Raw genomic sequence first — 19041 nt, forward strand, 5'->3', positions numbered from 1 at the left:
TCTCTCTCTCTCTCTCTCTCACACACACACACACACACACACACACACACACACACACAAAGCATGTACACAAGGAATCATGTGATGGCACGATTTATTAACCAGTCCTGCAGGTTGAGAGCAGAACAACACCCAAAAGCCTCTTCAAATTCATTTCAACATACAGTAAGTACATCCTGAAGTTCAGGCTCGACTGAAAAGAGAAAAGCGACCGTCACTTCTTTGCACTGTCACCATTAATAACCAGCCTTCTGACTTTTCGTCCATTTCAAACAGACACACAATCAATGGTTTCCATAAACAATTGTCAATTAACCGATGGCAGTGAACAAAAAAAACAACATATGTATTGTCAATATAGGGTACTGAAAAGGCTACTGGTTATCCCATAACTTGTAAAAGGAGTGTAGTCAGTTTCAACACAAATGCTTTCTCTTACTGTGATTAATGATGGAGTGTTGACTTTGTTTTACTTTCACATACACATATTGTTGCATCCACCGTAGCAAATATAATGCAGCTTGCTTGCTCAGCTCATGCAAGAAAAGGAAAGTGATTTATTGCTCCATCAAAAGCATCAAAAAGCACCACAGAGACACCGCGCGCAGTCTTCAAAACCTGCTCAGATTCAAACGCTCTAGTGAAGAGCTACATGCACAGAGAAACATCCAAACCTCATCAAGACCTCTACAAAATGTTGTTTTAAGAAAAATAACGTCTATTTTTCCATGTGTAGAGGAATGGGTTCATCCTGTTGGACGTACTGCAGGTTCAGCTCTACACAGTAGGCTGCAGTAGCTCCTGTAGCTGACACAAAGTGTCCTTCAGGGTGAGAGCTAACGCTTCTGCATTCGTCTCCTCGCAGCAGTTGAAGGCGGTGATGGAGAAGTGGACGTGGTCTGCCTGGGGGTTGTAGCAAATGGCGTAACCGTCAGGAACGAGAGGCCCGAAACACATCACGCTGTCTGTGTTCGCGGGCACCTGAAGGGGCAAGAGGGAGGATTAACACGAGATAATGTATGAAGAGAAAGAAAGTTACACCTGCACAAATATAATGTGGAAACTTTGGCTGAAAACCATATCACAACAATGATTTCCTAAAATACATTATATTACAATATGGCCAAAATCAGTTCAAACAACATCAAATCAGACCTATATTTGGGTGTCCTTGATCTCACAAGATCTGACAATTCCTGTCTTAATCTTTTACTAATTAATCTATTAGTGTTGACTTGTGGTGTCATTATTCTTTGTTCTGTATGTAAATTACACGTCGAGACTGAATCAGTGTGAAAAGGTGAAGTAAGGAGAAAATTGTTGACTTTGATCAAGCAGGATGAATCCAGAGTGAATCACCAACTCACACTATATACAGCAGCTAGCTACATCGTAAATGGATAATAAGACAAAATGTGAAACTAGGACCATTAAAACCACATGAGCTTCTGCTGTCAAAAACACAATTGCAGTCAAATCATCCAAGGAGCAAATGACTTTATGTCATCATAAAAAAAACTAAAAAAACTAAAAAAACAGAAGATAAGCAGCGTGATTGCTGGAAACTCCCAAACCCTATTTTGTTGGCAGTTATTGCTCCACGACAAGAGAACAGCATCACAAGCTCCAGAACAACAGGAAACTGCTGATCACATGCTAAGAGCTCCCTTACATATATTCATAGTATCGTTAAATACACAAAAGCTAAATTCCCACTTCCTGTTGTGCTACAGGAGTGTCAAAACCTTCTGTGAAACAAACCAACAGAGACACACTATCACACAGAAACACACCTGCCCCGTTCGGAGTTTCCAGTGTGTTGCGAGGCCGTAAGCTGTATCCATGAAGACTTTGGGGACGCTCAGTCCCTCCTCGATGGCCTGAAGCTTGAGCGCCAGCAGGTGCAGGTCAACGCCGTGTCCTTGGAGTACCTGAACAGAGCAGATAAAAAGACGATTTTAGAGAGGAGGTGGGGATCAGTTAATAACAAGAGGGCAAATGAAAGTTGACTTGGTATTTACCTTAAGAGTCAGAGCTGTATAGGCGTCAACAGCTTCTCTGAACAGTTGTAGCTTTGCCTCTCGCTGCAACACGAGAAATAAAAAAAAAAAACACACAACGATTACATTTCTCCTCGCTATTAAACCACCGGAAAGAAAACAAGCTAAAAAATGAATCCTGCGTTAGCCGCAGCGGAACAATTGACTGGCGCTTCTCACCGACACGGACGGATCGTCGAAGGCAAGAATGAACTTGAGCGTCTGGTTTGTGGGCGAGCGGATGTATTCTGTCCTCCCTCCTCGAAACATCCTCTGGGAGGCGATATCACAGGTGGGACAGACCTCATTGTGAGCTCTAAAACAAGAAAGAACAAAAAGGAATGAAAGTCCAACGGCTCAAACGCTGATCATTTCAGTCTTTAGTCTCATTTGTTCATCACTGATGTGCATTCCAGGACAAGCCGCACAGAATACAGAAACGAATGACCTAAATTCAAGAATCAAGATTCAATAATTTATTGCCATATTAACAGCAGTGGAATGTGAATTTGGTTTGGTGCGGCCAAGGCTGTCGTCTTTTGGGGATCTCAACGTTTTGGAGCTGTAGTTCCCATAATGCTTTGGTGGGTTCAAACAGGAAGTAGACTGTTGACATGGATTCAGTTAGTTAGCTGTGGAATACAATTTGAGGCCCTGTTTTATTCTTTTAAGGCAATGTTCATTCAAAAAAAAATGTGTCATTAAAAGTATGCCGAATTATCTACTGAACAGCCGTCACTCAATTACTTATATCCTGAAGAAAACTTAAAATCTGATGACTGTCAAGCAAGTTCTGACGATCAAAGAGCATCTTTTTTTCTATATATCTCAAGCAGATTTATGGACATTTATTTGCAGTTTATTCAAAATTTGTTTTTAAATGTGCTCTATAAATAACATGACCTGGTTTTATACTAATTTGTACATTCATTTTACTGTGTTTATTGTTTTTTAATTGAGATAAATTGCCTGCCATGGAGGGACAATTAAGTTTGTTCTATTCTACTCTAAGTGATGTATAACTGGATAGGCAGGCTGTTGAAAATCTAAAATAGGGGACAATAACAATAGACAGAGTTTCTTAAGATGGATTTCTCTTGTGATGCAAACAATAAAAATAAAACTTGTGATGTCACCGTGACTGACCTGTAGTAGGCGAGCTGCAGGGCGACCTGGATGAAGGAGTTTGGACTCAGGTTGTGCTGCTTGGGAAGCTCCTTACCAAATCTCTTGAAGTTGAACACGTTCACGTCGAGGTCGTTGATCAGTCTGCAGAAAATTCCAAACGTATTATTCCGAAAATTATTCCAAACTCAAGGCTCGTTTTCTAGCTTTTTGTGGAGCCTATTGTCCACGTCTCATGGCTTTCTACTGTGAATGGAAACATTCACCCTGTCAAGTACACAAGATGTGATAAAAGCTGGTCTGACACCTGAGCAGGTCCATTCACTGAAGAAGACCGTGAGATCTGACCAAAAGCTCTGAAAAACGTGTTCCCAAAGGTCAATAATAAACCTCCATGTTCATAATTTGTACTGTCTGTTCGTTTACATAATTTATATAATAATATAAATCAATTACACCTGAATAGTTATAGTTTCTGACAAATACATTGATAAACACATATTTGCTAACAACTACACTATGGTGCCACATGTGACTCTACTTCAAGGTATTTTGAGAAACAGGAGAAACTTTTCTATTCCTCATTTAGTTCTTGGCATCTGGGTGATTTAAAGCTACTCTGAGATTGTACAAAGGCTTGTGGGAAAGGCCTGGATGACAACAGTGACTTCTAAAACCTCTGTAGAGTCAATGACAGCGTTTCCCTTTTGTCAAGGTTACATTCACACAGAGACGATAAACGTGTTTGCACTCCTGTGGCTTTCTTCCAGGCCAAGTTCATTTCAGCTTTGTTCGTTTTTGAGACTAAAGCAAACGTCTAGCATACGCTGTGCAGCGAGGCCATTCTTCTGTTATCATGACGAGTACATAGTCTGCAGAGACTCTACATTCACACTTCAACCCTCCACACTGTCCAGGGGAATAAGTGGGGAAACGTACATGTCGAGGTTCCGCTTGGCGTGCTCTATGTCCCTCTTAATCTCCCGGTCTATGTTAAAGTAAAGCTTCTTGGGCATCGGTAGAGGGACCAGCGGCGCTCTCTTTGGGTCTGGTTTCTCACTGCAGTCAAGAAAACACACAATTATTTTCCACCCTATTGTCATGGTTCGTTTTGTCTATGTTGCTTCACTAGTGGGAGTCACTGTGCAATTTGGTTTCCCCGTGTTAACAACCGCTCTGTAAGGAGACATTTAGCTGAAGCTTTAGTGCCTCCCTGGTAACTCTGTGCCTGGTTTTCATGAGAAAAATGTAAATCACTCTGAACAAAAGCATCAAATGAGTGTGTAAACGTCTCATGTTGCGGTTACATTCAAAAGTAAAGATATCTATGTCTCATTGCACACAGACTGTCAGTACAAATTCAATTTTATGTGTTTAGATCGTGAGAGTAAAGAAAGAGATATAGATGCTGTTATGGTTTAACTTAAGTAAACAACATTGAATCCAGCTAAAGCAGCGTGTGCATCAGGACACAATGAGGTCTCCCCTCGTCGACCCTTTATCTCACCAGTACTCGAGGATGTGATGCAGCAGTGTTGCTATGGGTGGACCCTCAGCTGTGGCTGCTTCATACAGAAGACCCCACGAGCCGTCCTCGCCCACCACGAACTATTCAAACAAACACACAGACAACAGTTTGCCTGCTGTAGCTGCAGTATCAGTCTGGTGTTACCCTCTCCTTGTCCCGCGAGAACATCTCTGCTGCTCACCTGCAGCGTTTTATCAAACCAGCGGTTGCCGCTGTTGGAGAACGTCCCGCCTCCATGCAGAACCTGCGCTGCCTTACGGCTGGCATACCTGTCAATCAAAGTTGGAATCAAACTAGATCATCACACTAAGAAAAAGATCACGTGACCAGTGGTAAGTACATTTACTCAAGTACTGTACTCCAGCAGTTTTGAGGTACTTGTACTTTGAGTATTTCCAATTTTATAGGCAAATCTTACTTTTTACTCCACTACATTTATTAGTCACCTATAGTTGCTGGATACATTTTACATAAAATAACAAATGATATGCTTAAAGTACATATTGCTGATAATACTTCTGTATTTCTACTTAGGTAATATTTATAATACAGGACTTTTACTTGTAAATAAGTATTTTTAGTGACTCCAAAAATCACAAAAAGACTAAAATCAAGATAGACAATAAAATCTGAGTGTCTGACAGTCTAAAGAAACAAGCTGTCAACAACATTTCAAATGGAGGAAGTGACAAATGTACGTTTTTGCTTAAGAACCAAAAGTCCACACACACACACACACACACACACACACACACACACACACACACACACACACACACACACACACACACACACACACACACACACACACACACACACACACACACACACACACACACACACACACACACACACACACACACACACACACCAGGTTGTTTGTGTGAGTGTGTGCATACTTTTCATCCGATATCCTCATGACCGGAGAATCCAGACACAAGGAGAAAAGTCCCGTCTCTATCAGCCGCACCGATTCCTTGTTTAGTTTATCTGAGTCACAAAAAGGAGAAACAAGAACTCTGAGTATTTACAAAAACAAAACAAAACCTGATCAAATGTAGTGCCATATCTCTTACTGTATTTACAATTAATATTGTGCTGGCACACAATAAAGCCAGTTTGACAAATAAATAAATGTAAAAACAAACAAGCTTAACTACATTTATCATTTTACCAACATTTTCATGACGTCCTTTCTCAAGCAGGTTTCACTGCTATTTGATTACAATAGTGCGATGAAATTAAATGGAACACTTTGGAAGAAGATGTTGAATGATTTGTAACACATAGAAATTATAACAGTATTAATATAAATATGTAGCATTGTAGTGCATGTCGTCCTGTGATTTACCTCTCAGCAGCCGGTCGTAGGCCTCTCCCCAGGTGTGGCGGTGCTCGCTGGTCAGGATGCCCATCGGCTCTTTGTCCGTCTTCCAGGACTGAGCCCTGATCCTCAGCAGCTGGCTGTGGATCTGACTCTCCGTCATCCGGGAGCCGTCGCTGTTGTAAACCTCCAGCTGGAAGAACTAGCAGAAAAAGAGGAGGCCATCTTTGTCACGTCTGTGCTCTGTCCGCGATTTGATGAGAAGTGCTCGAGGGGCGACGCTTCCTATGTTGGTTTGGTTTCACCGGAACTAAACAGGCCTCCACACAATGTTGTGTTTAGTGTTTATTTGCTTTACAAGATACAGACTGTGCGTGTGTGTGTGTGTGTGTGTGTGTGTGTGTTGTGTTCACAGTTAGTATTTTTGTACCGATTCATTTAACCTCTTGGGCTTTTGTCTTTCACAAACCCCAACCACACTGACATGTGCAGCAATGCTGTGAACACAGACTGCACTTAGAGCTCCAACAACTAGCATTGATCCTTAAGTCGATCAACAGAAAATCTATCAGCATTGATTTTGATAATCGATTAATTCTTTAAGTCAAATTTTAAACGAAAATGCCAAAATTCACTGGTTCTGGCTTCGAAAATATGAATTGTTGCCGGTTTATTATTCCATATAATAGCAAATATTTCAGGGTTTTGGACAAAACATAGTATTTTTATTACGCCAATTTGGGTTTTGGGAAATGATGTTTGTGGCGTTCTTCACTATTTTATAGAACAAATGATTAGTCGATTATTTGGGGAATCAAATCGTAAGATAAATGAATTAAAACAATCGTTAGTTAAAGCCCTACTTGGTCAATTTGCAACTATTTTGATAATCAATGAATTGTCTTAGTCACTTATAGTAAATGCCAAAGAATTTCTGTGATTTTAACATTTCAAATGAGAATATTTGCTGCACTCCTTTACTTTTTTTGCACTATTTATAACCCTATATCGATCAAACGATTTGCAGATTTATTAGACTATTATTTTTGTAATAGTTTTATCTAATGTGAAGAGAAGGTGAAAGAAACATGAAGAGCACATAAGTCTATGAGGCTTATCTTGAGTTATAAGAACTCTTCTCTCTGAACTGCTGCAAAAACTCTGTCCAATAAAAGAGCTTCTTCTGCGTCACGTGACTCCTGCTTAGAGGGATCTGTGCATTTCTAATTGGTTTAGGTTCTTATGAAATCTTACAAGCGGGCAGCAACGTAAAAAATAACAACAAAAAAACAGGTGTGACTGCACGAGACTCAACATGCCTGCGATGAAGTTTGCGATCTCAAAAGGGTAATAAATGAGTCAGCAACAAGGAAAAGAGAAAATCTAAATCCAACAGTGTCATCTGGTGTCAACACATCCCACCTGGTAGTTCCTGACGACTGTGATGTGAGTCGGCGAGCGCCGGGAGCGGCCGTGGTGGGCGATGTAGTCGTGTTTGGGGCCGGGGATCCTGCAGGAGGAGAAGAGGAGCGGGTAGAGCTCCATGCACAGAGGCTTCCCTCGCACGTTCTCCACCGGCAGCTGCCCGCTGACGGAGAGAGTGCAGACACAAGTGTCTAGATGTTAATATATTTCTATATAGGTAGAGCTAGAGCTGTCAAATAAACCGAGTGGAGAAAAAAAACTATATATTTTCAAGCACTTGAGTAAATGTTGTTAGTTACTTTCAGATTGCGTTGTGCGTGCATGTGGAGGGAGAGACTGGAAAGAAGAACACACACACAAAAATACAACAAAGCTGTTGGCTTTGCACAGACACTGTTAGACACTTTGGGCAAATATATTTAGACACAGATTTAGATGCCAGCCAGACTAAAGGATCAAGCACTAAAATAGAAACTAGTGAAAATGACCGTGACACAACAGATTCAAAAGTTACTGTAGCATGGTTGACAAAAGTTTATATTAATAACCAACTGTAGCAGGTAATTATTGACGGCTGGTATCATTTGCTTTTAATACTAATACTCACTGTATTCACCCCTACAGAGAAATACAAAGGTGATCTGTACACCATTAAATGTGGGTTGTATTTAGGTCAGTATGAAGTAGAACTGCTTGTTATCTGTAACTAAGTACATTTACTCAAGGACTGTATTTAAGTAGTTTGGGTACTTTATATGAATACTGACATTTGCAGTTACTTTCTATGTTGTGCAGATTACTTTTCATATAAAAAACAAAAACACATGAGCTTCAAAAAACACGATGCATTGTTAAGTTAACAAAACCTCCCCCCTATCAAGTGACTTTAGTCTGAAACTGAGTCCTTGAAGTTGCATTTTCTCTTAAAAAGTAAAAAAAAAAAAGTTGATTTAAATTTAAAAACACGCTGAAACATTCTTACTGCACTGCAAAATACCGCTTTGTGACTCATTTATAGACAGAAATTCCTTTAAAACTTTTAAAGACATTTAAATAAAATAATAAAGTGGTTAAATCAGCTCAACCGACTAGAACAAAAATGCTGTTTTCATATTCATACACAAGTGATAAAAATCCTAAAAAAAAAAATGCAAAACACATGAAAGGGGCCAGTTAGCGTAGCAAATACTGTTATTGATTTACATTTGCTGATAAGCATGCATTTTACTTGTTAAGAATACTTTTACACTGTGGTGTTACTACTTCTACTGAAGTTAAAGATCGGACTACTTCTTCCACCACTGTTCTTATAACGTGAGAAAGATTAACTGATTTATTAATGTGCGAGTCAAACTTACGTTTTGATTTTGGCCTTGAAGTCCAGAACTGCTGCTATCAGTTTGGATGCAAACCTAAGTGGAGACAAACATGTTTTGTTACGCAACACAGTCGATCGCCATGTTGTCACGGAATAACTGCAGTTGAACGCATACCGCATGCAGCAGTATGCACTTTGTAAGGGCAGCTGCAGTATGTAGTAGAAGGAAAAAGGAAAAGGAGGCGATTTGGAACCCAGCCATAATCCAAATTATAGATTCAGAAGTTTAACTTTTTTTTTTTGCTTCATTTATGAGCAACTTTCATAGGAACGAACAAGGCGCCGCCTCCGACGCTGTATCCAGGTCTCTGTACACATCCATGGTGTGTATCTACGTCACGTTTAAGGGCAACATCCTGGCCAAGTGTTTCCACTGGAAACAAAGACGCAGCACTGCAATAAACACATTGCTTTTGTCTGCTTGGGCTGAACTACCATGTGTTTAACTAACTGCTGAACTAGCTGTTAAGGGACTTTATTGACGAATCAATTTATTGATTATGAAAACCTGCAGATCGATGCAGGCTCTATTACAATCGAGTGCTTATCAATGAGTAAAGCATTGGCTATTTTTACACATTTTCCTGCAGGTTATTTCTTCTCCAGATGTTTTACCGACTGCGCTGCTGCAGTGTGTTTATGTTGTTGTCGACTCACACTAGCTGGCTCCTCCAGTCGTTATAATCTCTCCTGGGCAGAGAGATGGCCGGGTTCGAGTGCACAGGCAGCGGCTGTCTGCTCTCCAGGTACGCCCACTGCACCCACCAGGGTGAGATCTACACACACAGGGTTGATAGTCAATTTGTACAAAGAGTAAACTGTCAAAAGGGTTCCACGAAAACTACAATTTCTCATAAATTACTGGACTTACTTGAATAAAAAGAATATATAAATGTGTATTGTAATGCAGACCAGGATCCAGGTGCCGACAGTATTTTATTATTTAGTATTTTATTATTTTATTATTTTAAAAGATATTGTTCAACCGTTTTCCAGTACATTCCCTCCTGTCTTACTTTTTGCTGAATGCTTTTACTGTGATGTGCTTTGTAACTTTTGTTTTGAAAAACTGCGATATAAATTAATCTTTGTTGAGAATAAACTTTGCAGTAAAAATGTTTGTGTTAACTACAGAATAAAAAAGTCGTTGACACCCGAAATCTGTGTTCTCAAATCACGGTTGTGACAGTCGACACTGAAATGACAAACGTAGGATTGTGCAGCTTTTCTTGTACACATAGTGCATGTTGGGAATTTGGATTTTTCTGTTGAAGCCACTTTGCTTTGTCCAATACCTCATCAGCACAACAACTTCAAATTAATTCGGAGAAAAGAAGTTAGCTTTTGTTTTTTGGCAGCACAGCTTTGGCCTGATACATAACAGTGCTGTTCTACCACCCATGACTGCTTCAAACACACCACAGCAGCTCTACCCTTTAAAAACACACCCATATCACTCTAACACCTGTCCCACTTCCCACACCGAGACGAGACACGGACCCAGTTGTTGGTGTGCCTGGCTCTCTTCTCCAGCCCCTTCTGCAGCCGTGCACCGAGGCCACCCGGACTGCCGAACTCCTGCACCATCCTGCGGGTGTGGCGGAGCTCCTCCGGGGGCAGCAGGGGCTCCAGGGAGCTCAGGTAGTCCTTCAGGGTCTGGATCAGAGGCGGCACTGGCTGTGGGGGCACGGAGGAGAAGAAGCACAGCTCCGGCCTCAGCAAGACCTGGAAGGAGAGGAGAGGGAGCGGTTTAAAAAGGGTTTCCGGGAAAACTGAGGGAAATAAATATAATAAATATGTATCTATTGCCCTGCAAACGCCTCAGATTTAGGACTTATAGTTCATGTAGTGTAACCACGGTGCTGCTACAGTTACTCTGCATGTCAGCACAATGCAATGCCTTCCAGGAAAGTTTGACAATAAGGGCGTATCAAAATAGGAAGTGTGGAAGACATGACTTGAGGAAACATGACCAGCTGCCTCTTATTCGCTTGACAGCGCCGTTGCATTAAACAAACGCACCGTAAGAAGGAATATAACATGTCAACATTTAACACTCTTTATCGGAAAACAGCTCACCCGAGACAGCCATGCTCTGCAGATTCCTGGTTGGATTTTCCTCAAAATCATGTTTCCTTACAGTCAGAAATCCACTACGTGTCGCATATGTGATACAACGATCCGCTTTTTGGCGTTATATATATATTCTGTAAATTTATTGCAAAAAGTATCTGTGCGTCAGAATACAGAAGAACAACAGGGCCCTCCTACTACTTCTTCTTCATGGTGGACGTAGATGGGAGTCGTAGTCGCTCGACGGCTTTTAGTTTGAAAACATCAGTGCACGCGGTTAAAGTCGATCCCCGTCGTCTTTTGTTTAATCCCCTCAAACTGCGAGCGTGCAAACATTCACGTACTGGACTGATTTTACGCTACAAGCCCGCACACGTGTTGACGTAAAAAATGTTTCCGTAAACAGCTACGTCACCGAGCCTCCGAACGTCGTGTGCAATACCGCGTCTCACCGCAGAGTGTCGCTGTTACAGCTCATGATGAATACAGTTTACTTGTGACTCCATTTCCCACAATAACACAATGGTTGAGGAAGTATTCTGATCCGTTGGTAAAAGTACAGGCAGGAAAATGTACTGCAGGTATTACAAGGAAAAATACTCGCTCTCCCGTGACTGTTTTTTATATGTATTATATATGCTTTTTAATTAATCAACAGAGAAGTGGTGACAAATAGCCTGCGTTAGCCTGATGTTCGCCATTCATCTCTGTCCAAATAGAGTAAAACTACAAAAAAATTCCATACTGTCAACATTTTTAAAGGAACATCATAACGAGAACAATGCACAATACAGTATACATATCCATAAACAATACTTAAGTAGGATGTAGTTACGGGCGTGAAGCGTGTAAAAGATATTCCAGGTTTCCCCTTCAAACATAAACCAGTCATCACTTGGTTTTAACAGTTTCTATTTTTCCATTAAATTAGGTTTGTTTTAAACACATTGTTTTTACTGTTTTCATATGAGAGTTGTTTTAATTTAGCAATTTGCTTATTTCAAACAAATGTATTAAAAAAATGGGAATTTTAATGTCTTTTCCAGGACAACTGGGAATCTGGAGGAAGATCATGTGATACAATTTAACGGCTACTGAGAACATTGTGGTGAGATTGCTTTAAAAAGCTTGTTTCCAAGATCAAGAATGAACTTCTTATTTCAGTATATTTCGTACATTTAGAATATTTTCACCGAAATCATTTATCAAAGGGACAAAAAGCTGAGGAACAGTTCACTTTCTGTACATGGTACCATTAACAAATAAAAGAGGACACAAAACTATTATCAGTGATATGTATTAGATTTATTCTCTTGAAGCCAGCTTCTTTAACCAACATAGAAAAAAAAATAATTTGCACAGAATTAGTATCTTCTTTCACCAATTAAAATATTTACTTACAAACAAGGAACACTGAGTTTATATTGTGTCATAAACGTAGTACAGCCAAAAGTCAGATAGCAGCTGTAATATGATGAAGTTAATCTGTCAACTGCTTATGTTTTCAACTAAACACGACTTCCTCTCGGGGACTTTCACTCACACGGCTCTCTCCACTTCCACATGACAAAAGAAATAACAAAATAATGCCTTTATTTGTATTCATACACATTAGCTGAACTGTTACGAGTTGTCATTATGAACAACAATGCTCACGTAAACCCCACAAAAGACACAGACCTCTAAAACTTGCCCTGCACACATTGCACCACCCTTGTTCCGGGTTAGCTCTACGGCCAACACCCACTGAGAAGGTTTTTCCAAAAAGGCTTCAGACAACAAAAATCAAATATCTCTATAAACTGATCTTCATATCATCTGTATGGGCAAATCCAGCAGGCACATGAAACCAGATGATATAAACATCACTCTTCTGTGCTGAGGCAGATTTCAATATAGAAGGTAATCAACATGAAAGAAACTATCAAATATATTAACTAAAAAATAAAATCATATCTTTATATTGCATAGACAAGTGATCGTTCAGTGCCCGGCAGAGCACACCTGAGGGTCTTTTATCATATGTACCATACATTCACAATTGCCCCTCAATTTCCCTGAAAATAAAACCAGGTGAAATATTTTCCCCAGTAATCACAATTATGTTCACGAAATCAAACTGTCATGTTCATTTCTTCCACGATACTCATTCATTCTGATACTAGATCAAAACAAAACACCACAAGGATTACAAACACTCACTTCAACAATTCGGATTAAACAAACACAGTAAAAATCATGTAATATTGTTCAACAGAGTGTTGGTGATCTCGTCAAATGGGCAATTTTGGCGGAGGTGACTGGCTTCTACCGAGGGCAAGACTCATCTGGAAGACAGAGAGACGGAGATGGAAGGTAAGAAATGTGACTCTAGGATTTCTATTCCACTTGATATTTGGAGCTGACTTCTTCCCATTCACCAACAGTGACATGTATGGCTTTTTGAGGACCATAAATGCAACCGAACAATTCCATTCGCTCTCCAAAAAAAATGTTTATTTTTTACCAAACTTACATTTGCCATTGCTGCGTTTAAAACCAATATTGTTTTTTTTTTTAAATTTATTTCTTCACAATGCTGAGTTTGCCAACGCTGCTAACCCGCTGCCATTTGGAAAAAACTCTGTAAATTGGTGAGTTTGTTTTACTGAAGGCTGGCGTAAATCTAGATGTTTCTTATTGTCGATAAATCCCCATGAAAAGACAAAAACTAAGCTCTCTTAACAGTGACGTCCGCCTGGCTTTTATGGAAACAGAGAGCCTCAGTCTAAAATGGAGGAGGCTATTGAGCAGCTTTGAGACAGGAGTCAATGGTATAAACACCTCTATTGATTAAGCTGTGAACGTATTTTTGCGTGAGCATCTAAGCTAAAAAAACATGTGAAGTGACATTTAGTATTTGAGTATATATGACATGTGGGATTGGCTCAAAATAAAACTACAATGCCCTTGTTCCTCATAATGAAAGAACATGTCACGCAGAACAACACCGAGGCTCATTTATGTGTTTATAAAGAGCGCTATGGTGCAGAGGAATAAGCTAAATCAGACTTTGGCTTCACAAGAAATACAATAATTAATTGTTGATTTTTGTCTTTTCTTGGGATTTGCTGACAATAGTAAAGTCATACAGTACAATATTGCCAACATATTATTTAAGGAAAGTTCAACACAGTGAAAATAAAACGCCATTTTAGCCGGAGTAAAGTCCAAACCTACGGATTGTTTCACAGTGAGACATCATGAATGGCCAAAACAATGTGAACCCATAATCTCACTCATTACACGTTGTGTTTCTTGAGAAGGGGGTGACACTGACCCACTCTTAGACCCCCTCCCGTCACAATCCCCATGTTCCTTGTGCTTTTGGAGACAATCGCTCCTCCCTCCACTTCAGCTTCTTCCTCTTGCACCTCCTCTCCCTGCAGCCTCTCCATCCTCGACAGGTCGTGAGGGAAGGGGGTACATGCCAGCATGGAGGTCTCTGATGGGTACTCACACACCTGCTCCAGGTGGTCCTCGTCGAAACACACCTTTCCCTGTAAACATGAGTAAAGAGAGGATTATTTTACTTTGACTTTTTTTTTATTTGTTTAAATCACTGCAGATCTTCTATTTCTTGCCTTGTGTGACGCAAACTTGGTTGCTTTACAAAACCGCTGGCTCAGCAGAGGATACTGTACAAGGAAAACCTCTGCCATCCACTCACGAGAGGTATAAATGCTTCTATTAATACCCTCACATGTACCATTTGGAAATAAATTTCTACATCATTGTATGTTTAGTGTTTATATTCTGTAGTGCGTAGAGGCAGCTCGGAGTGTCTCTACTGTCATCTATTGATTGAAGGCAAAATGGCATAAAGAATGTTTAAACAGCTAGGGGCAACTTGAGTTCAAGCAAGCCTATTATTTATCAATGACTAAGGAAAGTGAAAGGAAAATATGGCCACCAAGTTAGCAAGCTGTTTCAAACAAACATTCAACATCGATTATACAATGAACGATCTTAGAAACAAAGAAAGAATTGCAGGAAGTAAAATAAATAACATGTCAGAATCAAAATGTCCCCTTTTGCCTCTGATAAGTGCAAATAGTAGTATATTTCCTGTAGCAACTGATTTCTCTGACATGTGCCTGCATGGTCAAATGTACACACAGCTTTGAGGCGCTGAAGAGACTCCGTGAGATGTTTGTACTCTGTCAGTTAAATGTTAACTGACAGCGTGAGGCTTAGCACGGCATAAATACTCCCTCTGTAGAGTATTCACTGTCTGAACACTTTGTCCACTAACTTATTTGTTATTCAGGGACAGAAACTGAGTTTGTTTAGAGCTAGTGCTGCAAAGGAGAATGAGGCTCTGTCGTCTTTGCCTGGCCTGACGGATGTTTGCGTGGAGTTTGTGTACTTCAATGTCAGCGTGGTGTAAACAGACCCAGCAGGAAATCCACGGTGTGTCTTATAAGAACAGCAGAGATGTGCACCGTAGTAAACACACCCAGAGGTGCAGACATGATCTGGTTGGAGTCTGAAACGACCAGACACCAAACTGCACACTTTATTCGAGTTACCGCTGCTTCACCTTGACAGCAGCTGTCTGCAGAGGAGTGCAGATAATAGCACTGCATTAGCGAGGCCCGGCGAATCATGGTAAGGCACAGGAGGCTAATCCTCCCTCCATGAACCCGATTAACGTAACTAACACAGCAGGACAGCAGAGGCCCCGGTCGAGAGACAGAAACTGGAAGAGTAGGAGAATAAGAGGGAAGTTGTCATTAGCAGGAAGTTCATATCTGTATCAATATTTGACCACACTTCTTCACAGGTTCAATACTGCTTGTTTAGTAACGCTGGATGTTAAAGTGTCTATTCGGTTCGGAGCGATATTTAAATAAGACTGACCCCCAATTTATGCTTTTATAGTTGAAGAAGACAATATTAAAATCCATTCAAATGCATGCAAGGTATTGCTTAGAACATAGTAAAACTAAAAGAATCTAACATAAATTAATAAATAAGATTGTGACCAACATATCAGACCCACTCTGTGACATGATGACGTGAGTTCAGATGGGGGGAGGGAAGGAGGCCTGACGTTAAACAGTCTGAAGGGCATCAACGAGAGAGCGACAGGTGATCAGAGAATCACTGTCGCAAAGTGGTCATTCGCTGCAGCTGAAGCGGACTTTGCTCATAAATAAATGATAGTTTACTTCATTAGAGGTCACAGTAACAGGGAAATCTACAGCTGGAGAAATTCACCAAACAGTTTCTCTTTCATTCTTGTGTGGGCTAGTCAAGTCTTTGAAAACAGATGGTTTAGTGTCTGAGTCGCATTTAGAGATTTAAAAGTGTACACTGCGTCACTTCCTCGTGTCGATCTCCGTCCCACGTTTAGAGGAAGTGAAATAGATTGAAAGAGGAAGTCAGCAAAAACATGCAGTGTGACCGTGACTTTCTGTTAGACGAAACAAGAAGCCTTAAATCGCCTCCAATTCTCTCAGTATGACTGTCAAACTGTCGTTTTTTTAGACCACCATTAAGTTATTTCACATCTTTCTGGAACCCTTCTTTCTCTTTCCATTTCACCCACATCAAACTAAGAGTTGGCGGCATGCTGACAGTAACACTCAGTCATGCATTGGAGGGTCAGCGTGTTCAACTGTTTGCCAAGGATCCAGTCTAACAAACCAAACAGCCTAGAAGATACAAAGAGAGAATTGTCTGAGTGGAAGGGAGGGCTGACTCAACAAAAACAGCTGAATTGGTCCGAGGGAACAAGGAAGCAGTCGGAAACACAGGCAGACTGAGGGGAAATTACCAGCTGTTTAACTCTTACATGGAAAAGAAAATCAATATAATTTTCAATACAATTCTAAAATACATAAATACAGTCAAGGTTCATCACCACAAGCTGGTAAGAAAGGACAGACAAAGATTATTTCTGCTTGGCTCCCTTTATTACATAGGAGCTCCTCTCCCACTCTCCCTCAAACAGGGACTGGATTCATGAAATAAAAAAACAGAAAGTTGTAATATGACCTTTAACTCCAGTGAGATTTGTTTGTTGTTTGAGTCGAGGCTGCTGAGACTGAATGACTGTAAATAATAGTGTGGTTCTTTGCATGCATCCACAGAATCAAGCATGTGATGTCAAGTAGACAGACAACACTAAAAAAAAGAAAGGAGGAAGCAGCTGGCTTCTTGTCGTTGTGGTTTCCTTCTCAACTGTTTTGTCTCCCCTGAAGTCTGCAACATTTCTGCAGACATTTGAACTCATAATTACCGTCATTTTAGCAAACAAAGCAACAAGCAGCTCGCTTTCACTGTCTCTCTGTGGTTTTGTGTGTCAATAATAAACCAAACATGTCCAAAAACATGTCCACACGTTTGCTGTCCACACGTTTGGCTAAAATATGTATTGTGAAATCATTATCATGTGGTAAAAGTCAAAAGTCTGCAAAGAATCAGACCTAAGAAGCAAATGGCAAAGCAGATCCCTCTAGGATTTTATGGCTAAGAATCAAGATGTCGTGCTCGATAAGGCTTTAACCGGCTTAGTCGGTGTCTGTGATCGTACTTCTCAATCAAAAGGGATGTTCTCCAAGAGAGACAGGAGATTCTGCTTGACAACGAGGTGTTGCCCTCTGAACCACCTCTGATGAATTTCAAAAGCGACCATCCCTTTTGAAATTAGAAGTCTTCAAATTTGCCATTTGTGCAACATGACATGTTAAAATAACTGATGCAGATAACTTCTTGTCTTTGGTGTCCTTGGTTAGTGGAAAATAAATCTTTTAGTTTACTTACATTTATCTGAGTGAAATGCAAACAAAAAACGAAACACTCACCCTTTTTGGGGTCTCTCTGTTCTTGACCAGACAGGACTTGTCTAGATTCTGATATCCACCAATCACCTCAATCTCCTCCACTGTGGGGTACTTCTTCTTCACTGGCTCGGCCGCAGCGGAGGTCATCTGGGCCTGCTGCGATGAGGTCTTTGAGGGTTTCGACCCTACTGCCGTGGAGCCCGTTGTGGGTCCCGTCACTCCTCTGCCGGCAGGCTTTTTTGGGACGATTGTGATGGTGGCACCTCTCTTCACTTGGCCTCCAGAGGCACTCTTGATGGAGAAGAGCGTGGGCGATGGGGTTGGAGATGGAGAGACACTCGGAGACTGTGCAGGAGATGGGGAGCACGGAGAGGAGGCCGGGGTCGGGGCGTAATCCGAGGGTTTCAGAGTATTGTCCGGGGATTGGCTCCTGAGAAGTGAGGGGGTGACTGTGGTAGTCTGGTTAGATTGTTTCAGCTGAGATGTTGGAGAACGGACACGCCAAGGAGACACATTGGGATTCGATTCTGAAGTTTCGTGATCTTTCTCCGGGGTCTTTTTATCGTCCTTTACCTGGTTCTTTAACAGTCCTCTGGGGCTTGGATGCCCCTTTGTCTCTCTGTCCTTAAGAAGGGTGTTTGGTGATGCACAAGACTTCAGCGTTTCCTGCTCTTTCAGCTGAAACTGCTCTATCTGTCGTTGTATTGTCTGAACCCCGCAGATGTCCTCACCTGAGAATGTTTTGCTGTCCCCCTGCTGTGCGTTTGACATGAGGGGCTTCACTTTAACAAGGTGAACTGATGGGATGTCTACGGTCCTCTCCCTCAGGCACAAGCCCGACCTCGAGCCGACTGTCTCCAATTTGTAGATCCGGCTCATGGCTACGAGGGAGTTTGGATGAGGCGGTAAAGGGGAGAGAGATTGCACAGGGTCGAGAGGCGATGTGTATTCCTCTACCTCCTCCTCTGAGAGCTCCTTTTCCGCCTCTTCCTCCCTTTCTGCTTCTTTGTTCTCTTGTTGGCTCCTGAGGCCCCTCAGCTCTTCCTCCACATGTTTCACAGGGTCGTTGTCATCCTCAGATATCTGGAAGCTGTCACAGATAACTTCGGAGGCAGCAGTGGCGTACCCGCTTGTCACTTCTTCTCCTCTGATGGCTTGCGAGTGTGGGACAGAAACAGGAAGTTGGAGGCAGGTTTTCAACACGCTCACTTCCTGTGTGACGTCAAATGCAGTCGTGGATGTCTGCGCTGCTGCGTCTTCCTGTCCCCTCTCTGCTTCGACCAGCTTCTTCCGCATCTGAGCTGCAGCTTCCCACTCTT

General features: G+C 41.3%; 1 protein-coding gene across 1 annotated transcript; it reads right to left on the minus strand.

The window, feature by feature from the left end:
• Positions 1-77: 77 nt before the first annotated feature.
• cratb (carnitine O-acetyltransferase b) lies at positions 78-11257 on the minus strand. Its single transcript, XM_076106014.1, has 15 exons — positions 10899-11257; positions 10320-10544; positions 9477-9595; positions 8800-8853; positions 7439-7604; positions 6044-6218; positions 5592-5682; positions 4874-4961; positions 4672-4772; positions 4104-4223; positions 3186-3308; positions 2220-2355; positions 2022-2084; positions 1794-1931; positions 78-981 (listed from the first exon to the last, which is right to left on the minus strand). Exons 1-15 carry the CDS (start codon positions 10947-10949, stop codon positions 778-780), a joined length of 1854 nt encoding a protein of 617 aa, XP_075962129.1. The 5' UTR covers positions 10950-11257; the 3' UTR covers positions 78-777.
• Between the last annotated feature and the right edge of the window lie 7784 nt (positions 11258-19041).

The sequence above is a fragment of the Anarhichas minor genome, unplaced genomic scaffold (genome assembly GCF_050575085.1).
Source record: "Anarhichas minor isolate MPS153535 unplaced genomic scaffold, ASM5057508v1 ptg000033l, whole genome shotgun sequence".
Classification (NCBI taxonomy): Eukaryota; Metazoa; Chordata; class Actinopteri; order Perciformes; family Anarhichadidae; genus Anarhichas; species Anarhichas minor.